Below are 24845 nucleotides of genomic sequence, written 5' to 3'. Positions count from 1 at the left end.
ATAGTTGACTTCTTTTTGGATTGAAATTAGTTTCCTTTTGCATGAAGAACTTGCCTGAAGAAATCTTTCCTAGGGAGTCTTATTTTCCTTTTGTCTGGGAAACTTGTTATGTTCTTGTTATGTTAATCAATATGCAGGTTATCAACAGGTGTAAATGTAAATAAATTACATATTGTATCCCTGCCAAAGTAGTGGCCTCAGGAATGTAGAATTTCTTAGAACCCTTCTAATTAGCTGTGAGTATTATAGCTAAACATTAGCCTTATGCCACTGATGGCAAAAAATTTCAGTTGGATTTTTTCCTAGATATATAATTTGCTGCTTGTTTTTATTTTTAATCTCTTATATGTTATCTTTTGGTATTCTAGATTGCCAGATTATATTTGGTTTCTGATGTTTTGTATAACTCTTCAGCCAAAGTTGCCAATGCTTCATATTATAGAAAATTGTAAGTATAATGATGTAAGCTGATATTCCTGAAATAATATTAAGGGTAAGGAATTCAGGAGAGAGGATTATTTTGCTAATTGATGTTATTAATTAATTTGAATTTCTTTATAGTTTATAGAATTTTCTAAAATATCCGGTTGCATTCATTAATTTACTTTAAGCTAAATGTTTTCAAAGTTTTCATATTAGTTTCTTGATAAATTATACTAGAACAAGTAAGAGTTAAAAAATAACTTTATTTTTATTGCATATTTAGCCAGTTGTATAGTAAATAAACTGAAACAGGAGAAATATTGGCAAGCATAAAGGAAGGGAACAAAGAACACTAACTGTTTTAATCTGGCTGTGTTGTTAGTTTGTTAGTTTGTTTTTACCTTGGACAAGGTACTTTTAACTTTTCCTATTTTAAAACAGAGGTCAGTTTAGGTAGCTTAAAGTATCATATTGATTCCTTTTTAAATCAAGGAAACTAATTTCTTTGCAGGACAGTACAGAATAAGGAGTTCAGTTATAGTTTTAAGAGTTTAGACATCTAGTTCTTGATTTTTAAAGAATTGATCTATGATTTTTTTTTAAGTTCAAGAGATGTTTTCATTTGCTAGCATGCTGAAGTAGAACAGGGATTTTTAAATTAATTCTATTGTTAATATATTATTTGAATTTCAGTTTTGAAACAAAGTTATGTCAGATATTTTCAGACCTCAATGCTACGTATCGTACAATTCAAGGCCATTTACAGTCTGAAAACTTTAAGGTATGTTTATTTTATTTTTTTCCCTAGTGTTGAGTAGTGGGTAAGGGCCGGCAAGCATATTGGAGGGATAGAGAAGCACATAGGACAAGTATATGACATAAGATGCGTTTTTCAGAAATTATCATTTTAAAATTCAGTGCTGTTTTCAGTATCAAAAATAACCTGCAATTTTGAAATATTTTATCTAGTATTACTTTGTTGGATGTTCAGTTTGAAGTGTTTTATTTAAATGTTTATAATATTTGTCTTTCTACAAAAAACATTCAGAATATCACTTGTTTTATACTGGTATTTATAATTTGGCTGGAATAGGAACATAATTTTGGTTATTCATGCTTAGAAAATATATTCAGTTACTTTTTATAGTCTTCTACTTTGTAGATCTGTGTTAAGAAAGCCAAACAAAAAATACCTTGCTTATAATGGAATAAATAGATACACTTTCATGGGAGGAAGAGTTCATGGAATGAAGTTTTTAGTTTTTTTTGGAGGAGTGGGGGGTTCCTGGGTCGCTCAATAGGTTAAGTGTTTGTCTCTTGCAGCTCAGGTCATGATCTCTTCCAGCTCTGTGTTGGCCTCTGTGCTGACAGTTTGGAGCCTGCTTGGAATTCTTTCTGTCCCTCTCTCTCTCTGCCCCGCACTGGTGCTCTCTCTCAAAATAAATGAACTTAAAAAGAAAAACTCTTCCTTTTTTTTTTAAAGGAAATTTTTAACTTGACCTTACATTTTGACTGTAAATTAGAGCTTATAGAAAGGTTTAGGGATAGGACAGAGAAAAGTATAACTAGAATCAAGGAAATACTTAATTGGACCATGAAGGAATTCTGGTCAAAACTTGGCTACCTTAATACCCAATTTTCATAAATTTCTAAGCTATTATTCCCAAATGTGGCCTCATGTGTATGTACCACTTGTGGTATGGGGCATTGATCTTAGGTGGTCAAGAACAAAATAGTTTCTTTTTTCATTATATTTATTCCTACTTTTCTTCCCTTTTAGTTACAAGGTGACGATTTTTTAAAAATATAATGATAGCTATTATTTTTTATCAAGGATGTTGGTTTAAAGGAAAATTCAGCAAGTCATGATGGTCATTCTCATGAGATGAAACTTGAGACATTGCCCTAAAATAATAATTTGTTGTCTTTTTCCTATTTAGCAACGGGTAATGACCTGTTTCAGAGCATGGGAGGATTGGGCAATTTATCCAGAACCATTTTTGATCAAACTACAAAATATTTTCTTAGGACTTGTAAATATTATTGAAGAAAAGGAAACAGAGGTATGTACTCATTGTATTTGTCTGATTATTTTAGAATTGATTTCTGGGGATGATGTGGGGTTGTGGTATGTTACAGATGTGAGTAATATTTCTTTGTGAAAAATACCTACTATTTACCTACCACTAACTTGTGGGTTTTTGTTGCTGAAATTGCTGGAGCCCAGGAGAAGAAATTATGTGTAATAGTAATTCTCTGTTTTGTGTCCTTATGTGAAAACTGGGTGACTGAGTTCTGCCACCCTCACATTTTTCTGGTAATTATTGAAGCATAGTTGATATACAGTGTTATATTAGTTTCAGGGGTACAGTATAGTGATTCAACAATTCTATACATTACTTGATGCTCACCATGATAAGTGTAGTTACTATACAGTGTTATTACAGTATTATTATGTTCCTCAGGCTGTACATTTCATCTCTGTGACTTCCTTATTTTATAAGTGGAAGTTTGTACATCTTAATATCTTTCACCTATTTTGCTTCCTTCTGGCAACTACCAGTTCTCTGTGTTTGAGTCTGTTTGTTTTGTTTTTTATATCCCATATATAAATGAAATAGTATGATATTTGTGTTTCTCTGATTTATTTCACTTAGCATAATTCCCTCTAGGTCTATCTCTTGTCACAAATGGCAAGAATCCATTCTTTTTGATAACTGAGTAGTGTGTGTGTACGTGTGTACACCACATCTTAATCCGTTTGTCAGTAGACACGGGTTATTTCCATATCTTGGCTATTGTAAATAATGCTGAAATAAAAATAGAGTGCATGTATGTTTTTTAATTAGTGTTTTTGTTCCTTTTCTCCACATCCTTGCCAACAGTTGTTATTTCTTATCCTTTTGATACTAGCCATTCTGACTGTTGTGAGGCAATATGCCTCCTTGTGGTTTTGATTTGCATTTCCTTGATGATTAATGATGTTGAGCCTCCTTTCATGTGTCTGTTGGCAGTTTGCATGTCTTTTTTTTGAAAAATGTATGTTCAGGGTTTTTTTTTTTTTTTGCCCACTTGGTTATCAGATTGTTTTATTTTGGTGTTGAGTTGTAGAAGTTCTTTATATTTGATATTAATCCTTTATTGGATATATCATGTGTAAACATCACTTCCCCCTGGTAGGTTGCCTCTGATTTGTTGGGTTTCCTTTTCTGTGCAAAAGCTTTTTATTTTGGTGTAGTTCCAGTAGTTGATTTTTGCTTTTGTTTCCTTTGCCTGAGGAAACCTATCTGTAATATGTTGCTAAGGCCAGTGCCTGAGAGATTACTGCCTATGTTTTATGGAGTTTTATGTTTTCAGGTCTCATATTTAGGTCTCTAATCTATTTTGAATTGATTTTTGTGTGTGGTGAAAGAAAGTGGTCCATTTTGGTTTTTGCATGTAGTCTCATCATTTATTGAGGAGACTGTTTTTTCTCGTTACATATTCTTGCCTTGTTTGTTATAGATTGACTATATGGATGTGGGTTTATTTTTGGATATTCCCTTCTTCTGATCATGTGTTTATTTTTGTACCAGTACCATCTTGTTTTGATTACTATAGCTTTGTAGAAATCTTGAAATATGGGCCTTGTTCTTACTTTCTTTGGCTGTATGAGGTCTTTTGTGGTTCCATACAATTTTAGGATTATTTGTTCTAGTTCTGTGAAAAATGCTATTGGTTATTTTGATAGGGATTGCATTGAATCTGTAGATTGCTTTGAGTAGTGTGGATATTTTAACTATTATTTTTTCTAATCCATGAGCATGGAATTTCTTTTCATTGTTTTTTGTTGTCAGTTTTTATAGATTTCAGAATATAAGTATTTCACCTCCTTGGTTAAATTTATTCCTAGGTAGTTTTTTCTTTTGGTACAATTGTAAATGGAAATGTTTTCGTAAGTTCTCTTTCTACTGTTTTGTAATTAGTGTATAGAAATGCAACACATTTCTATATATTTTGTATCCTGCAACTTTACTGCATTCATTTAGTCTAATACGGAGTCTTTAAGGTTTTCTATATATAGTATTGTGTCATCTGCTAATAGTGAGTTTTATTTCTTCCTACCTCTTCAGATGGCTTTTCCTTTTTTTTTTTTTTTTTTTTGGTCTCATTGGTGTGGGTAGGACTTCAGGTGCTCTGTTGAACAGAAGTTTTGAGAGTAGACATCCTTGTCTTATTCCTGATCTTAGAGTAAAAGCTTTTAGTTTTTCATTATTAAATATGTTAGCCTGTGGGTTTTCATATATGGCCCTCATTATATTAAGGTATGTTCCCTGTAAAACCCACTTTGCTGAGTTTTTATCATAAATGAATGTAGTATTTTGTTAGATGCTCCTTTTGCTCCTAACTGCAGTGATCACATGGCTTTTGTCCTTTTTTTTTTTTTTTTAAATGTGATGTATCACATTGATTATTGAACAACCCTGGCATCCCAGGAATACATCTTACTTGATTATGGTGAATGGTGGTTTTACTGTATTGTTGGATTTGGTTTGCTACTATTTTGTTGAGGTTTTTGTTGCATTTATGTTCAACAGGGATATTGGCCTGTGGTTTTCTTTTTTTTTAATGTCTTTGTCTGATTTTGGTATCAGAATAATGCTGCTCTTATAGAATGAATTTGAAAGATTCTTTCCTCTTTTATTCTTTGGAATAGTTTGAGAAGAGTAGGTTTTAACTCTTCTTTAATTGTTTGCCAGAATTCACCTGGAAAGCCATCTGGTCCTGGACGTCTTATTTTGATTACTGATTCTAGTTTTGGAAGATTTGTGTTTCAGGGAAGTTATCATTTCTTCTATGTTGTCCAATTTGTTGGCATATGATTTTTCATAGTATTTTCTTATGATTCTTTGTATTTCTGTGGTATGGGTTGTTATTTTTCCTTCATTTTTTATTTGAATCTTCTTTTGTCTAGAGAGTCTGGCTAAAGGTTTATCAATTTTATTTATCTTTTCAAAGAACCAGCACTTGGTTTCATTGATTTTTTAAAAAAATTTTCTCATAGTTTTTATTTTGTTTATTTCTGCTCATCGGTTTTAGTTCTACTAGTTTTGGTCTTTGTTCTTTTTCTAGTTCATTTACATGTAAGGTTAGAGTTGAGATTTTTCTTGTTTCTTGAAGTAGGCCTATATTGATAGAAACTTCCCTCTTAGAATTGCTTTTGCTATGTCCCAAAGATTTTGGACTTTTTTTTTCCTTTCCATTTTCATTTGTCTTCATGTATTTTTTGATTTTTGATGATTTTTTAAAATATTTATTTATTTTGAGAAAGACAAACCACAAGGAGGCAGAGAGAGGGAGAGAGAAAGAGAGAATGAGAGAGAATCCCATGCTGTCAGCACAGCGCCCCGTGTGGAGTTTAATCTCATGAACCATGAGATCATGACCTGAGCCAAAATCAAGAGTTGGATTCTTAACTGATACAGTCACCCAAGCACCCCCGATGACTTTTTTTTTGATGACATGAAAAGATATATAATGCATTAGTTGAAAAAGAACTAATTAAGCAATACATGATTTAATTTTTTTAAAGTAGCTATATAAGTAAATATGTGTATGAAGAGATGCACCATAATGGTAGCAGATTTTGTTCATCATGATTCTGTTGCTTTTCACCTCTTCAGTGTTTCTTGAATCCTTTCTTTTCAGTTTTACCATCTTATTAATCCAGTTACATTTTCACTTTCACTCTTGTGAGATTCTAATTAGCCCCCCAGTCCAATACAGATTTTTGTTTCAGTTTCTTAAGTATATGTTTCTTTGTCCCATAAACCTTTGTAAATATTCTTGCCTGTCTCTGAAACTTCTCATGTTTACCTGAGATCTTTCAGATGTTAATTTAAGCATAACCTACTGAGCCTTCTCAGACCTCTTTAGGTGAAACCTACTTATTATACACTTGAATAGTATAATATACCTCTTTGTTGTAGCAGTCATTATAGTCGTAGTTCTTCATATATTGTGATTTTATGATTGCCTGCCGCCTCCTACCCCCTGGCCTCCCGGAAGAATCTAGTAAGACCTATTACATCAGGGACCAAAGGAACAAACTTGTTTTTGCTTATTATTGTATCCTTAGTGCCTTAACATGGTACCTGGCATCAAGAAACACTTGGTAGATATTTCTTAAATAATGAAAGAATGACTGCTTCTTTGTCAGGCAGGAGGATGAAGTTATATCCTCACATGTCCTCATAGTTATATCCTCACATTTGTATCTGGGAATGTGGGTATCCAGCTGATTGGTTTGCACTGGATTGCAAGTTAATCTTGTAGTAATATGACTTTAGGAAGCACAGGTAAATGTTATAGCAAGTATGTATGTTTCCGTAGGATGTACCAGATGACCTTGATGGTGCCCCCATTGAGGAAGAGCTTGATGGTGCACCTCTAGAAGACGTGGATGGAATTCCAATTGATGCTACTCCCATTGATGATCTTGACGGAGTCCCTATAAAGAGTCTTGATGATGATCTTGATGGAGTGCCTTGTAAGTTCAGTTTTTCAAACTGATGAGCCAATAAGTTTGGTTCCAGAACTCTTTAATTTCCACACATGTGGATATAGAAAAATTTTAAGGTATTGATCTTTAATTTTTTTCTCTTAGATTTCTGACCTGTTAAAATTCAAATACCCAATGATACATTTGACTCTGCCCAGAAAAAGGTTTTCTTTCTAGTCACATTTCTTTATTGGGATAGTCCACCTCGTATAAGTAAATTTCTCTTTTTGTCTTAATTGTCATGAAAACTGTATCTTGTGCTCAATTATATTCATAATCCCAGATGCCTTGATTTGTCAGTTCTGTTTTTACTTATGGGTTCAGGTTTCCTAGATGCCTAAAATCATTTATGGAAATAGGATATTTACAGAATCTTTAGTATATTTGAATTACATGAAAATGTTAAACACTATAAGAAGTGTATTGTTAAAGTAGTAATTAGGTAAATATCTTAAAGATTTTTTTTACCGCCCCACCTTTTCCATTTGCTTGAAAACATAACAACTTGTATATTCTGTATTGATATATTTGTGTTTCAGCATTGGACCTCAGGTGTAGAGAATTGGATTAGGCATTTCCTTGTTCTTGACACTAGAATTATTAGTCCGTGTGTGGTCTTATTTTACTTTTTAATAATAAAATGACTATCCATAAACTCTTTAAGTCATTCCCTAGTAGTCAGGGTTAATGGCTTATCTTTCCTCATTAGTGGATGCAACGGAAGACTCAAAGAAGAATGAGCCCATATTTAAAGTTGCCCCATCAAAATGGGAAGCTGTAGATGAATCTGAATTAGAAGCACAGGGTGAGTAAAAGTACAATAAATAATAAGCTTTAGAAAATGGAGTACATAAAATTAATCATTGGTGTATGTATATGTTTTCGTTAACGTTTCAACCTTAAGACCCAGTGTTACTATATTTTATGTCTAGTGGCTAAGTTTTCATTAGGGTTGCTGTTACAATTTTCCTAGATCTTTCAGTTTGGATGCTTTGAGAGTAATCAAAGAAATCACTAAAATCTTTCAGATAAGGCATTTCAGTAGAACATGTAGACGGGAAGCTACACCTATTTGCAAATTTACTTAGAGGTCAGTTTCAGAGAAACCAGGCTTTGATCCTCTCATGGTGCTTGACTTTTTAGACACAGTTTAGACCTGCCTTTCATACTTATTTGGACATGTGCCCTTAAAGTGCTTATAATCTGTAATTGTTAATATTTTTAGATTTTAATGAAATAATCTTACCATTCACACAAATAAGAATGATAACATTATTTGTCACTTTGTGAATTTGAATAAAATTATAGCATAGGTGTGAGAAAAGAAATTTAGCACATAGAAATGATATTCAAACAATAGGTAATCAGATACTTTCTGTAATATAAACTTTCAATTCTAGAGCTGGGCTTCTACTATACTATTGCAGAATGCTAATTTATCTTATGGAATTACATTATTTTTTCCCTTGCCTTCAGCTGTAACAACTTCTAAATGGGAGTTATTTGACCAGCATGAGGAATCAGAAGAAGAAGAAAATCAAAAGTAAGAATCTAAATTTTGAACATACTACATTTCTTATTACATATATGTTGCCTTTTTCATTAAGAGCTATGCTTGAAATAATAGAAGAGGAAAACTTCACTCTTAAAAAAAAAAGTGTTGGGGTGCCTGGGTGGCTCAGTCAGTTAAGCCTCCATCTTCGGCTCAGGTCATGATCTCACATTTGTGGATTTGAGCCCCGCGTCAGGCTCTGTGCTGGCAGCTCAGAGCCTGGAGCCTGCTTCTGATTCTGTTTCCCTCTCTCTCTTCCCCTCCCTGCTCATGCTCTGTCTCTCTCTGTCTCAAAAATAAATAAAACATTAAAAAAAAAATCAACCTGAGGAAATTCTTCTTTAAAAAAAAAAGTGTTAGGAGGGTTATTTTTAGTTCTTTATTATTTTTTCAGTGAATAAAGAAAGAGCTTTTGGTTTCTGGTCTGATGCACCTTGTTTCACTTTGCTTCTGAGTTGGTTTTTCAATGCTAGGTTTTTGTGATCTCACTTAGTAGTTACTAAATGGTCAACTGCGTTTATTTCAAATCTTTGTCATGAAATACTGTTTTAGCTTCACAGAAAGTGATTTTTAAAATGTGTACATTGCTAAGAAAAGCAGTGCATTATGGCTCTCTGTTGTTATTTCAGTGTAAACAGGGGTACCTGGGTGGCTCATTTGGTTGAGTTCTACTCTTGGTTTTGGCTTAGGTTGTGATCTCACTGTCCTGAGATCGAGCCCTGAGTCCTGTGTTGGCTCTGCACTGGGTGTGGAGCCTGCTTGGGATTTTCTTCGTCACTGTCTCTGCCCCTCCCCTGGTTGCATGTGCCTTCACTTTCTCATTCTCAAATAAACATTAAAAAAATAATAAATGTAAACATCTCAGAAGGACTAAGAATAAATTAGAAAAAGCTTTGAAAAAGCTTTCCTTTAACATGTAGAGAAATTATAATTTTAAATTTTGCTCTTTAGTAATCACCTCATCACTTTTTTTGCATTAACACTGAATGCGATCATAGGAATCGTGCTCCTAGGTAATCCAGCAAGTTTGTATTGGTAGATTTTAGGTAGAACCTGACATCTTTTTAAATCATTGCGAAGGAAATTAATTTTTTTAAATAGCACAACAGATGTGTTCAAGAACAAAGCAGAGGCTTCTGCTTAAAAAAAAAAGTTCTTTATTGTTCTGTTCTCAAATGGAAGAGTGAACAAAAGGAGAAAGTCCGTTTTGTGTCCCAGCACAATTTGGGCATTTGTATGAATTCAGTAAATGGATATTAGAAGAATTTAGATTGTTAAGGAAATGTGCTTGATCAGCATATGTGGAAACACGGTTGATATACTGAGGAAAACTTGGCATCAGTGATGTCTTTCCAGAAACATTGGTGTGATCAGAACAAGTTAGCTATGATTATGACAGAATATTTACAAAATATTGTGGTTTGCTGGTAGAAATACCTCTCCAAGACTGTTTAAGAGTATGGGAATTGGGACAGTCCGTTTTCTTTAAAATACTGCTTTAACCTTTAAAACATTTTTTTAATGTTTGTTTATTTATTTTTTGAGAGATAGTGAGTGAGTAGAGAAGGAGTAGAGAGAGAAAGGGAGACACAGAATCTGAAGCAGGCTCCAGGCTCTGAGCTCTCTCAGCACAGAGCCCGATGTGGGGCTGGAACTCATGAACCGTGAGACCATGACCTGCGCTGAAATCAGACCCCTAACCGACTAAGCCACCCAGACACCCCTTCTTTAACCAAAAATGTCCATAATAATCACATTATTATCGTTTCTTACCATTGTAGCATCACTGGCTTAAAATAAGTGTGTTTATTCATGAGATAATTATTTAATTTAGGGAAAAGGAAGTGTATAAAAGGCCATTGCAGAACTCAAATTTTTTTTAGTTTTGTTTCGTTTCTATAGGTGTTAACTTTTTTTTGCATAAATTTGATATTAGTGTTAATGTTTAGATTATGACTGCATTTCAGTGTTCAAAGTAGAATAATCAGAATACAGTCAGTAGAATACAATGAGGCATGGATCACTGGAAATGTAATTTTTTTTCCTTAGGAGCTCCAAATAAATCACAGTAACATAAAAATAACTATGAAAGTACAAAGTAAGGCAAAGATAATTTTCACTTAACTTTCTGGTCCTTGAAATTTTCTTATTCCTCTCTACTGCTCTCTAGTGGCTGAATCCAAAATGCTTTTTTGAAACTATTTTTGATGGCAGAAAGGTGATTAAAACAATATATAGCACTACTGCTTTGTAGAAAACTTCCAGTTAGTAACTTAATTTCATTTATAATGAATTCTGTATGATGTTATAGGCTTGAATGTCCATTTCATTAAAAGAATAAGTTCTGATTACCTAGAACTGGTAACTAAGAGCTAAAACCCAAACCAGTTAGAACAGACTGCTCAGGCCCTACGAAATTAAAATAGAAATTGTAAAATAAATATATTTTAAATTATCAAGTGTAACTCATTTGAAGTACATAGTTAATTTTTGGTAGCTAGCCACCTAGATCTTTCTCTATAGAAAACATGTAAACAAGACCAATTTTACATATAGTTGTCTGCCTGTCTCTTTGCATTATATTGCTTCTGGAAGGATAGGAGAATTTTTCTTTTTTGTATCCTTATCTGTGGTAGTCCCTTAGTTTTTTAATTTCTCTTATCTGACATGGAACCAGTATAATTTTCAGACTCAACTAAGACAGTATTAATATGTGATCATATTTAAAATTTACACATTTATTCCTAGAATTATGTACTAATCAGATAAGGTCTTTACATGCTACCTTGTTTCATAGTTAACTGTGTATGACCCACCTCATTTATTTTCTAGTGTATAGGCTCTTCTGAAAAAAAGGAAAACATTTGGCTTTTTTAGTATTAAGAGTCTGAAATCACTCTCAACTAGAAAGTATGGGGAATCATTGATTATTTGTTTCACTTAACTGCAAGGAAAGTTTGTTGTAAATGTTATAGGTAATATTAACAGAATTTTTTTAGTGATTATGTTGAAGCTCAAACTTCTTATGTGGAAGAAACAAGAGTTTTATAAAATTGTCTATTTGATAAAATATTTTATAAAAATGTTTTAGTGATGAATTTTCTGCTTGTTTTGTTAGCATTATTTACAGATGAAGGCAGTGGAAAACAAAGCCAGACTGTAAAATGTAAATTTTTTTTTTCTGCCTTGACATACTATATATTCTGTTTATTTCCCCAGCCAAGAAGAAGAAAGTGAAGATGAAGAAGATACTCAGAGTTCAAAATCAGAAGAACATCATTTGTACTCTAATCCCATCAAAGAAGAAATGACAGAGTCCAAGTTTTCTAAGTACTCTGAAATGAGTGAGGAAAAACGAGCTAAACTTCGTGAAATTGAGGTTAGTATTTTAGTGAAGTCGAAACTGTATTTCACTGGCCTTCTTTCACTTTTCCACTGACCGAGGCTCCCTCTTGGCATCATGCCTTTGTGCATTTTCTCAGTGCCTAGAAACCTTCATATGAGCTGACTTCTACAGACCTCTAGGTTCAAGCATTTCTTCTCTCCTGCTATTCTTTTCTTACACTTCCGCATTTGCTTACTTCTCTCTATTTATCTCTTGTTATTTTACATGTACTGTGGTGTGTGTTTTATTTTGTTTTCATGGGTTTTTTTTTTTTTTTTTAGCATACTTGTTTGTTTAATGTCTCTAGTCCCTACTAGGCTGTGCTTGATTCACATGATGGGAAAGAACCATGTCTGTTGTCTGTTCATCATTGTAAGTCCAGTGCCTGGCACATGGGAGATCTTCTGAAGAATTGGTTTTATGAATAAATAGATTACACTGGCATTATGAAATCCATTACATTTGCATGTACGTAGTATGTCACAAAGAAAAGAGATATTTTCTGGCACTTCAGGTTATATCTCCATTTTATTTCAGTGGGGAGAGTAGACATGAAGTGGGACTTAGCAGTAAGAAGGGGGAAAACTTATGGGGAAAACTATCTCAACCTGACTTTTCCATTCTGCAGTCCCCTCTCCTTTTTAAATACCTTTCCCCCAACCAAAGGAGACATATCAAAGAGGGAAGGATGTTGTAATAGGAATCTTCCTCATTCCTTGTCCCAAGGTGATGGACATTCCCCGCAATTAATGGTACTGTGGCAGTCAGTCCAGAGTCTCAGAAGTGTAGATGAGAGTGTATTTTAATACTTTGTCCATTAATTTAATGGTATTTTGGATGTCTGCTATGTGTCAGCACTGTTCTGCGTATTAATTTATAATCCCCACTGTAGTAGTTACCTTATTTCCAGTTCTCTAATAACTGTTGGGCTGGTACAAGTTTTTGCCCAACTCTTTCTCAGACATCACCAAGCCAGAATGTTTACAGGGAAAGTATTTCATTTTAACCTTACACAGAAGCAGTATACTCTCTGTTAAAAGTGAAGAAGAGGGATTTTTCAGGATTAACATGTTGGATACATTTATTTATATACCTTCCTTACCAATTAAAAAAAGCTTAAAAAAATTTTTTTTAATTTCTTTTGGGGTAGCAGGAGCTCGAGCAGGGGAGAGACAGAAAGAGGAAGAGAAAGAATCCCAAACAGGCACTGCACTCTCAGTGTGGACTCAGTGTGGGGCTTGAACTCATGAACTGTGAGGTCTTGACCTGAGTAGAAATCAGTTGGATGTGTAACCTGTTGAATCACCTGGGTGCCCTTTACAAATTTTTTAGGGGAATATATTAGTGACTGCACTCTACCTGGGGAATTTTTCCAAGTTGCACATGCCCCTTCTTAGAACTTGTCCCAAGCTTACTGACATCTGCCTTCCTGCAGTTAAATAAAAATGTGTTTTCATGATAATGAAGTTATCCCATTTAAATGCCAGAACAGACTATTGGATAGTTTTTAAGTGTTCTATTTACCGTAATAGGAAAAGGGTAGAAGTTGGGAAATTTATGAGAAATGTTCATGAAGTCAAAAATAGTGAAAATAACATTTAAATGGAAGAAAGTTTTTGTAGCTTATTCCCATTTTGTTGGAAAGCCTCATTTGTAGTGAGGGGAAAACCTAAAACAAATGAGGTCTCATTTTCCAAATATAAATAAAATAATTATATAGCATTTAGTTCATTTAAAGGACCTGTCAGTGCTCTATAAAATAGGTTCAGATTTTTGCATATACAGTAAATCTGTCAGGCAAGAGTGTTTTCTTCCCCTCTGAATGACACGGGGCGGGCAGGTTGGTACTGCAACTGTGGGTGCATGTGCTTTCCACGCGCACCTCCGACAGCCTGAGTCCTCGTGCACTTCATCTTTCGTGTTCTTCCTTCGTGTGTTAAGGTTATATATAGATACTTTTGTATGGTAAAACATTTCTATTTATTACAGGTGTACATATAAATATATGTTATTACTGTATAACAATATGTATTAACGTAATAAAATGTAGAACATATATATATATACACAAACAATGCTGTATTGAGTATTTTTGTACAAATGGTTTTCTGTTCGTGGATAAATTACAAGAAATGGAATTGTTTTTTATTTTTTTATAAGTATAAACTCTTACTATGTTAAGTATATCCAATGATTTAATCTGTTTTTGATGTCTTGATATTCAGTGATTACATTGTACTATAAATAGAGTGAAACCTTCAAACTCTAGCTCTGTGTTTGGTCCTATATGAACTGTAAAGAATGCTTTTAAAAAATATTTATCTTCCAATGTTCTGCTGGCTGTCATACCTTGTTGGAAGTATGCTTGCCTATAGCACCCTTGCCTCTCGCATTTGGGGAGCTAGATAGAAATTCATTATCGTTATGTTGAGATAATACATAGGTTCTTAAGGGCATGAACTATATATAGTTCATAGATTTTGAGTCCTCTCATGTGCTATGCAGAGAGCATGTCGGCCCACGCCGGATTGCTTGAATCCTGTATAGCTGGGCTTTCTGCCAAGTGGTCTTCAGATAAAGGAGCTTTATGTCGAGGTTATATTTTGACTGAGTCCCAATCAGTTACTGCTTTGCTGTGTTTATATTTTTCCTTCTTACACACTTATTTCAAAGGAAAAAAACCTTAAAGGACCAATGCACTGCTTGAAAGCTACATTGATGAAAAGATTTATTTTTAAAATGTCTTATTTCACAGCTCAAAGTCATGAAGTTTCAGGATGAATTGGAATCTGGAAAAAGACCTAAAAAACCAGGCCAGAGCTTTCAGGAGCAAGTAGAACACTACAGAGATAAACTTCTTCAACGAGTAAGGAATAAGTGTACTCAGTAATACGTATTTTCCAAAGTAATTTGTTTGACTACCTAGAATTATGGCATATTGGTATACTAAAGGAAAAGTTTATCTCAAATTACATCCTTTGATGTGCAAATGCTGAATACTGGTAGGAACATTAGAAACTTGATATTTTATAATCATTTCAACTTGGAAAAGAGTCTGAGAGCAATAGTGTACCATTTTATTCTGGATATACTACCTATGGACTATAAAATTCACTAAGAGCATGCCTTGAAAGCTGGAAGACCTTATACGAAGTGCCAATATTTGTGACCGTAAAACACCAGCAACCCTGAGAAGTGGCACAAAGATAAAGATGGACTTGGAAAGTTCAGTTAGGACTCCTTTTCCATTGTTTCCAAGTGGTAGCATACCTCGTTGGTGAATTCAGAGTACATAAAAAATTTGTGGCAATGTACAGAGAATTTAGAACAAGAAAGCCCATTTGTTAATTGTTGAAAGAACTCGGGAAATTTATTGGGACTGCTATTAAATTTTACCTATGTCTTGACTGTCATTGTAGAAAAGACTGTAGATAGAGAAAGAGATAAGAAAAAGCTAGACTAGAAGACTAGAACTTAGACTCACTAAAACTATTAGTGGTGGAGAACCAGTGACAGGAGAGGCACTGGAATAGCTTTGGTGCCACACAGACCTGTGCACTCCCAGGGCTACCTTTTGTGCTGTGTACTCCCAAGCAAGTCCCTGAGGCCTGCTTTTCTCTGTGAAACTCGGTTGATAGTCCCAATTTTGCAGGATTGTGAGACAATAGCTACAATGACTCTTCTTTTATTGGATTAAATTGTTAAAAATATTTTAAGTATTTTCACTAGTTTGATTCCTATAAAATTATCAATCAGGAAAATATATCCTACAGGTTACCAGAGGAAGACAGTGTCCTCAGCATCACTTTTTATTTATTTTTAAAATTTTTATTTTTGAAAGAGAGAGAGACAGTGCAAGTGGGGGAGGAACAGAAGAAAGGGAGACGCAGAATCCAAAGCAGGCTCCAAGTCTGAGCTGTCAGCACAGAGCCCGACTTGGGGCTCCAACCCATGAACCGTGAGTTCATGACCTGAACTAAAGTTGGATGCTTAGCTAATTGAGCCATCCAGGCAAACCCTCAGCATCACTTTTTAAATCTGTACTCTATGTTGTATTTCAAAAAAATAAAAATAAGATTTTTAAAAAGACGTTATCTCTACCCAGAGAGTCTGTTTAGAGTTGGTGGTAGGGATTTGATCCGCACTGAAGACTATACTTTGAGATACTCACAGGTCCTGATGTTAGTAATAGATATATTATCATTTTCATCTCTCTGCATTCCATGATTGTAACTGGAGAGAAGGATGTTTCCAGGTATATACTGAGGGTGAGCAGACTCATCACCTCATCATAAATAAGCTTATTGGAACACAGCCATGCCCCTTCACTTACTATTATCTATGGTGACTTTTGGGCTATTGTGACAGAGTTGAATACTTGGGACAGAGACTTTGTGGCCCATAGAGCAGAAAATATTACTATTTGGCTTTTTACAGAAAATGTTTGCAATATTTTTATCAGCTACCGGGTAGCTTTCTTGATGCATACAAATTGTGAGAAATTAAATTACTGTTAATAAAGAGCTTGGTTGGCTTTGTGGGTTCATTGTTTGTAGCCATTCCCTTAATTATTTTATCAACAAAAACCATAATTTCAAGTGAGAAATGGCAGTAGTAGCAGTGGGGATAAGCAGATAGATCATCTTCTGGTTTATATAAAGTCATGTAGTCCATTTGTACTTTTAAAAGTTAGGATTAAAATTTCCAGTACAAATGGTACTTATTACTAATTAAGATTTTCTGAAGGATGATTATTCTGAATAGCTATATTTCCTTTTAAGTCTGTTGGAAAGAGCTCTCTTTTGATTAAATCAACTTACTATAGGATCACTGCTGACTTTTTATTATAGTCTAAGATAGAAAAGCCAGTCTATTGTTACCTTTTTAAGTGGAGGGACAAAGGGAGTAGGTAAGAGCACTGGCTCTAGAGCTTAGACTCGAATCTTGACTTGCCTATCCTGTATAACTATGAGCATGGTACTTACCCTTTCTGAGTCTCATTTTTCATCCCTAGAATGAGGGTGATATTAATATTTCTATTTTTTGTTTTGAAGTATTACATGAAATGGTATATGGCAAGTTGTTTAGTAATTGGTCTATGGTAGGGACTCAGTAACCATTTAGCTGCTGTCACTAGTATTACTATTTTTACTCAGTGTAAGAAGAAATGACTACTTTTCCTGGAAGAGTAGGTATATTGTTAAAAATGGCATTGTACCTTCAGTAGTGATTTAAAAAGTAGTTAAATTGTTGCATAAAATGAGATTAACCCAGATTGCTATTTTTTAATGACTAAATATTCTTTTTTTAAAAAAATAAAACAGGAGAAAGAGAAAGAATTAGAAAGAGAACGAGAAAGAGATAAAAAGGATAAAGAAAAATTGGAATCTCGATCCAAAGACAAGAAGGAGAAAGATGAATGTACTCCAACAAGGAAAGAAAGGTATAACGTTTCTCACTCACTGCCTATAGTGGTTTCAAGTTTTGGAATGAGGTTTCATTTTGTAATGTTTTCATCACCGATGCCAACAAACAAGAAAAGTATTTTTTCATCATAAACATATTTGGCTCCTGGCTGCAGGAGGCAGAATTAGCTGAGAAATGGGGCAGTTAGTTGGGACTTGGCTTAGTTAACTGGGACATCATCCTTTTACGTGGGTTGCATGGTACCTTAGCCGTTGGTACCGTATTAGGTATCAAACCTCAGGCTTAAATAACTAAACAGCTTGCTATATCTTGCTTGTTGCTTCTGGTATAAGCATTTCTTCTGAGTTGAGGCTGCTGCCTTTGAAAACTTGAAATCTCCCAATCCTCTCTGAAAGGAGTTTGTGTACATAGACCACCATAGGGACTAGCTCCTCACTTTAAGTCTTAATTCTAATCAAAATCATTCTTTTCATTTTTATTTTACTTTCACAGTTCCTAAATCTTTCATTTAATAGAGGAAAGTTAGTTAACATAGTTAATTAATAGCTTTAGTTAACATAATTGAGATTTTCCTGATAAAAACCAAGTGAATGCAAATTAAAAATCTCTGGCTTACTCTACAGATAGTTACAAATAACATAGGTATACTAATTGGTTAAATCCTACATTTACCATTTGTTTGTCTTGTAGTTACTTTGATACACTTTTTGATTCATAGAAAAGTTGCAAGGATAGTATAAAGAATTCCCTGATATCCTTCATGTATATTATCCAAATGTTGAAATATTTCTACTTTTGCTTTATTTTTTCCCCCCTTCCTTTCCCCTCCTTCCCAAGCATTTAAGAGTAACTTGCCAATGTGATGCCCCATTTTCTTATGTAACCACAATAAAAGTTTCAAGATGGGAGAACTAACATTAAAAAAACGCTATTATTTGGGGCACCTGATGGCTCAGTTGGTTAAATGTCTGATTTCTTGGTTTTGGCTTAGGTCATGATCTCATGTTTTGTGATTTCAAGCCCCACTCAAACTTATAAATGAGAATAAATGAATAAGTAAATATTTTAAAAACACGTATCCAGTCTTAATGACCTTAATGAAATTTTATCCATTGTCCCAATGTCTTATAGCAAAAGAAAATCCAGTTTAGTTTGTTTTGATCAACCTAAATTTTTATTTTTTATTTCTTTTAACTTTATATAAAACCACGCTAGTTAACATCTAGTATATTAATGGTTTCAGGAGCAGAATTTGGTGATTCACCACTTCTAATTAACCACCCAGCGCTCACCCCAACATGTGTCCTCCTTAATGCCCATCACCCACGTAGCCCGTCATTCTACCCACCTCACCTCCGGCAACCCTCAGTTTGTTCTCTGTTTAAGAGTCTCTTATGATTTGCCTCCCTCTCTGTTTTTATCTTTTTTTCCTTCCCTTCCCCAATGTTCATCTGTTTTGTTTCTTAAATTCCACATATGAGTGAAGTCATACGACATTTATCTTTCTCTGAGTAACTTATTTTGCTTTGCATAATACACCCTAGTTCCATCCATGTCGGTGAACCTATCTTTAAGACATACTTATTTTTATAAAGGGCCTTGCACGTTGTTGGAAAACCACAAATAAGATTAAATGAAAATAAAATTAGTGTAAACTGATAGGAATAAATAGCTAATTCAGTAGAAGGAAAATGAATACTTGATCCTTTGCTCACTGAATGCAATGTTTTGGGGGCTTTGTTCCATAGGAAGAGGCGACACAGCACATCCCCTAGCCCATCTCGAAGTAGCAGTGGTAGACGAGTGAAATCCCCTTCACCCAAATCGGAGCGATCAGAGCGTTCAGAAAGATCTCATAAAGAGAGCTCACGGTCCAGGTCATCTCACAAAGATTCTCCTAGAGATGTTAGCAAAAAGGCCAAAAGGTAAATGCAAGTTATTTTTTTGGTAATATTTCAAATGCCAGTTTCCTTGTCATTTTACCAGCTTTTGAAAATAATTTGGCTGGCAGCCATCTTTTTAAAGGGCGTTAGAAAACCAGAGAAGTATACTTTCATTTTAGATTATTCCTTCTCACCTCCCCACCCCCCAGTCTCATCATGACTTAAGGCATAAGAAGGCTTCCAACACGTAAAGACCAGCCAAGAATTTTAAACATTACATCCAGTGTTTTCTTTTGACTAAGGATAGCTGCTTTACTTTTCATTTTGTTCTTCAGTTTCTATAGAATATTCTTTGATTTTGTCAAGGCTGAAAGAAAAATACATTATCCCCTCTCTCCTGTCCCTGCATCTTATTAGCAAGTTCTTGGGTAGAGACTTATGGAATTAAATACCATTCTTCAGTGTATAATTTAGTGTGTTACATACTCTTTTTCCTTGTAGTTCTAGAAGAATGGTTAAGAAATGTTTTATTCATCTGGTATTACATAGTGGAATTTTCCTGAGAACTAAAACTTCTTTATATCCTAAAACTTTATTATTGTAAATTCTTTATAAAATAGATAAGTTTCTCCTCTTCTAAATGGTGCTTGCATATATATATTTTTTTATAATCTTCATGAGCTGCACGTACAGAATTATGGTGTCTTCCATGATTTCCCTGCATAATATGCAGTGGTTGGTACTTTTCCTTCAAGAAGATAGGCTGCAGAGCTGCTGTGCTTTAAAAATGGTGTGAATGATCTTAGAGGCCATTTTGAACTTTTATCTTATAGATTTAGAGGTTCAGACTTTGGGGGTATATTGGTAACCTGGGGAGCTTATTAAAAATGCAAATTCCCAGTCCTTACCTCTTGGGATTTTGATTAAATAGAGCAGTGGTGGGGCTCAGGTTTTGTCTTTGTAACCAAGCACACCAGTGATAATCATGGGTGCTGTGCACAGGAGGTGCAAACTTGTGTGTATTTGTGTTTCTGTAAAGTAGGCAAAGCATAAATTTGGGGGAGTTTACAACCTGTTTTATTTCTGACTTTGTGCTCTGTTAAAGATCATTTTAGGTAACTGAAGGATGGTCCATTTTGATCACATGAATACTTTGATAAATTGTTTTCATTTCTTTCCACAGATCACCATCTGGTTCCAGGACACCTAAAAGGTCTAGGCGATCACGATCTAGATCCCCTAAAAAGTCAGGGAAGAAATCCAGATCCCAGTCCCGATCTCCACACAGGTCTCATAAAAAGTCAAAGAAAAACAAACACTGACATAAATCTTTAACATGCTGTCACTTATTGGAAATGCAATTTTGTTTTGTGCCTGAATGGTCTGTTTTTTTGTTTTTTTTTTTTTAAACAAAAACAAAAAATCAAATGAAAGAGCATTCCCGGATTTTTTGTTTATTTGTTTGTGAATGCATGTGTAAACTCATGAGTAACTGCATCTGTAGACCTGTCATTGTTTTATATTGTATAAACTACTTTCATTGTGGCTGTTTCTCCAAGATGAAATTTTTATTGTGCTAATGAATTTCATCAGAAATGTGTATAATGGATCTGCTGGCAGTAGTAGTATTTTGTTTTAGGATATTGTGACTTAGCAAAAATAATACAGATGTCTTCCCCCTTTTGTAGCTTTGACAATTTGAATTAGATTTCAAATAAAATCTGAACAGAAAACTATAATGTTGTTTTTTTGCCCTGTTGGTGATATCAAGTCCCTTAAAGTCCTACTAAGTGAGTTTAGCACTTCTGTTATGTTTCTTATACTTAATGCACTTTATAAGCTCCATTGTTCAAGTAGTTAATGTTTTATATTTAATAAGATGACTATGAAAATTAAGGGACCTGAGACTCCTCTATTTAGTAGGCTTGCCAACCAACTTTGATGAGGTTATCATGGATAATACTAGTACCCAGAGATCAAAAGATTAGGTAAAGGTGGCATGGACTTATTTGTTAATGGAATGCCTGGCTAAAATATTTTTTCTTTTATTAAAGAAGCAATACAATTTCAGTATACTCAGCCTGTGTCCTGAGCAACTGCTTGTTTTTAGGGGAAAATTTAATCTCCATCTTTTGATTCATCTTCTATCATGAAAGATGTTTATTTATAAAAAATTTTCTAACAAGAGTTGGCCATAGAAGTTTTTTTGTATAATAAATGCCCTTTTATATAGCCCTCTGTAGATTACCTTTCAAACACTCATATTCATATATTTCTACAAAGTTCTGTTTAAAGCACCTTAGTTTTTGGTTTTGTTTTTTTAAGAATTGAATATTAGGTTTAGCTTTAGGTAAAACTTAGAAGTAAAATAGTTTTCAGGAAACTTAACATCCAATAGTTTGTTAAATTCAAGGTGCAAAAAGTTGGTTTAAACAATTTGCAGAGTTAAAAATCTATATACAATAGGAATAATTGCTGCAGTGTGAGGAAGAAATAAGGAAACTTGTGTAATGTTGATCATAATATTGCTATAAATATAACGCAATAAAGGGTTATGTAGACTTGAACTGACACTACTACTATTTGTGAGTTTTTCAGTTTTTCATTTAGATACTTTATGCAGTGGTTTGATATTTCCCCTTTTCCTAGAGTAGAAACTGTTCTAATAATGGATTGTTTTTAGTTAGATTTTAAAACTATATTTTCAAGTTGTTTTACTTACTCTTGCCTCGTTATAAACTAAGCTATACTAATGATTTGAGGAGTAGGTATGTTAGCTGAGCAGCAAGGTGTGCTAGTTCCAAACCAGGCAAACTTACAACAGCTTTAGAAATGAGCCAGATTGTTTTACTTAACGGTTCTTATCAACATGCAGTATTGCTTGAAAGTTATTCCCTTATTGTTCACTTCACTTTTCTGTTTGTTCATAATGTTAGGGAATATTAATTCCTAAATGTTGCTCAGAATAATTAAACATGAACATTTGGTGCTGGTTTTTAAAAACCTACAAATATAGCCATTTTTAAAGAAAGTAACACGTTTTTTTTCTCCTTTGTTCATTGCCTGGAAGAAGGGAATTTTATATATTGCTTTTCTCTGCAAATATAACAATAATGTTGAGTTGCTCATGATTTGGGCATTCCATTATTAGTTGGTATCTAATATAGGCTTATAAATAATTGGTCAGGTAATGATTTTCTCAGCTAAGTTCCAAGGAATGCTTATTTCTTTCTCTTAAAAAAAAATATCCTGGAGAAGGAGGAGTGAGTAGAAATTGTTAGGTCAGTTTTGGGTGCTTATTTGTAGTAGTTTTCTTACTGCAATGGAATTTAGCAGTTCCCTTAATTTGGATCCAGGTACAACGAATATCCTTTTGGGTGTGTTGGGGGAGGGGATTGCTTAGGCTTGATAGGATATGTATTCTGTAAAGTTTGCTAAATGTGTGTATTAGATTGTATTGAATTTTTTTTTCTGGAATCGCAAATGGTATTGTTACATAGGTTATTTCCAATTTTACTTAATGAGAAAATATCTAGAGTAAGCCTGTTTAATTCTTCATGGATTCTATGAGAGTTTAATAGAATCAGAAATTGGCAAATTCTAAGTGGGGGGGGGTAGTTTGCCATTTTTTAAAATAGCATATTATTCATCTGTTTCCTATCTAAAGAACACTTTTCATTGGATAGCAAAATTTCTACGGGTTGACTAAAATGTTCATAGGATGGCTTTCTAGTTACAGGAAATACACCGTACCTGGTCTGTAAGAGATGATTATTATGCTCTATCATAGCTACAGTAAGAGGGAATCCTGTTGTCTACTCTCTTTATAGAGAAGATCCTACACTTCTTATAAAGGCTTAAACTCTTTACCTTCAATCCTAACATTTATACACTGGGATTTCTTACCAGTTTAATGCCATTTAATCTCCTTCTCCTACACTGAGAGAAAACAAACAAATAAATGGTTGTCTATTTCTTACCAAAGAGAGACCTGTGATTGAAAAGGATCATGTGTGAATCTTTTCTTTGACTTTGTATTTCCTTATTACCATTAGCAAGCATATGGGCATTTCTAAACTGTAAGATGTTGTGAAGTTAAGGATTGAACCAAAATAACAAAAAGTCCTGACCCAAAAGAATGCCTTTATGATGTTCAGAACATTTTTGGCTTTTCTGCTAAAGTTTACAGAAATTACTATACACTGACCTAATTTTTCTTTATTGCAGACCATTCCTGTGAGCTAACCCTGAGATTTTTATCCCAATTAAAGAATGTCAGAAGAAATACTTGCTTATGACTTTTATATTTTATCCCCAAATTTTAATAGTCTTGAAAATATTTTTAAGAAGTTCCAATCATGATTTAAGTGTATTAGACACGTTCTCTACATATTTGCCTTTGTGATCATATAGATTTTGAAGTTTTATGGCCATGACAATAGTCTGTCATTATGATTATTAAAAAGTGAGAGCAAATAAATTGCTGTATTGCCAAAGTGACTTAGGCTATTCTGATGACCACAACAGTGTGATTTTCTTCAACAGAGAAGGTTGTTTCAAAAATAAATAGTAACACTTTTCTAAGACTGTACATTTACGAAATAAGATCTTTTTTTTCTTTGTTTTTCTCTTCCACTTTAATGGAAAAACTAATTACAGGAAATTCAGCGCAGGTAGTAATGAAGACACTAGTATAAGTTTAAAAACACATGACTGTAGAAACTCACAAAGTGCTTGGTTTCTTCAGTAGGTTTTAGACAAATTTTAGAGGGTATTTCATTTCTTGTCATTTTGGCTTTTTTTCTTTATTTTTGTTGTCAACTTCCCAGGACTCAGAAAATACACAAATACAAACCCCAGGGGAAGTGTTGTGATGCTAGACTAAAAGGTGGGAATGTGCTGCTGTTCGGAGTGAGCCATGTTCCATTGTTGAGAATTCAACGCCTCAGTGTTTATTCAGTACCACCTCATGGAGCTTCAGTGTGAATGGGTTATGTGTATAACTGATTATTTATAGAGTTTTGTAGATCTATAGATAAAATGCCCTCATTCATTTTCACATGTAATTGTGCTTGGAATATTTGTTTTATCCTTTAACTTCAACAGGCTCTTGTATGTTACATTTTTGCTGATTTGAAATATCAGGAAAGACAATTTTTCAGGAATGAGAATAATATAGTCGAAATCAGCTCAGCTGAACTACTTTACAGCAAGACCATTTTTTTGGGGTGAACTGATTCCATAATTTAGTTACTCTGGATATAAGGATTAAGTTTATTGTGGAGCTGCTTTCCAGACTGTCACTTTATAGTTTTTCTACATAGAGATTATATAGTTGCAAAGGTTGTGGAACTTCCCTTTGTTGTTGTTTTTTGACTTTTAATTACTTTAATAAAAATACATTGTTTTCATAGCAAACTTTAGCCTGTTCATGTAATTTTCTTCATGTATTTTTTTCTCATGCAAGTTCAGTAAACCATAACTGGTTTTCAGCAACTTTCTCTCAAGTGAAATAAGTGATGTGTCACATTTATCAGATGTAGCTAAAATGTTACATCTTACATGTTAAAACTGTAATAAAATATTTTTATGATAGATGATTCTCTTGATTAGGAAGTTTTATTGTTGGTTCCC

At 33.9% G+C, this 24845-nt stretch overlaps 1 protein-coding gene across 3 annotated transcripts in view; it reads left to right on the top strand.

Annotated features, from left to right (window-relative positions):
* The window catches only part of U2SURP (U2 snRNP associated SURP domain containing), a 55168-nt gene extending 30539 nt beyond the window's left edge, over positions 1 to 24629 (top strand). For all 3 annotated transcript variants that reach the window (XM_029940103.1, XM_029940102.1, XM_029940104.1), the window contains 11 exons: positions 369 to 448; positions 1117 to 1204; positions 2364 to 2486; positions 6796 to 6952; positions 7674 to 7769; positions 8441 to 8507; positions 11736 to 11895; positions 14657 to 14767; positions 17226 to 17344; positions 19077 to 19253; positions 20395 to 24629. In XM_029940103.1, the coding sequence (XP_029795963.1) occupies positions 369 to 448; positions 1117 to 1204; positions 2364 to 2486; positions 6796 to 6952; positions 7674 to 7769; positions 8441 to 8507; positions 11736 to 11895; positions 14657 to 14767; positions 17226 to 17344; positions 19077 to 19253; positions 20395 to 20533 (1317 nt within the window). In that variant the 3' untranslated portion in view covers positions 20534 to 24629. The remainder of the gene's footprint in view (positions 1 to 368; positions 449 to 1116; positions 1205 to 2363; positions 2487 to 6795; positions 6953 to 7673; positions 7770 to 8440; positions 8508 to 11735; positions 11896 to 14656; positions 14768 to 17225; positions 17345 to 19076; positions 19254 to 20394) is intronic.
* The last annotated feature ends 216 nt before the right edge of the window (positions 24630 to 24845 follow it).

The sequence above is a fragment of the Suricata suricatta genome, chromosome 5, assembly GCF_006229205.1.
Source record: "Suricata suricatta isolate VVHF042 chromosome 5, meerkat_22Aug2017_6uvM2_HiC, whole genome shotgun sequence".
NCBI lineage: Eukaryota > Metazoa > Chordata > Mammalia > Carnivora > Herpestidae > Suricata > Suricata suricatta.
This window is presented reverse-complemented; position numbering and strand designations above follow the sequence as displayed.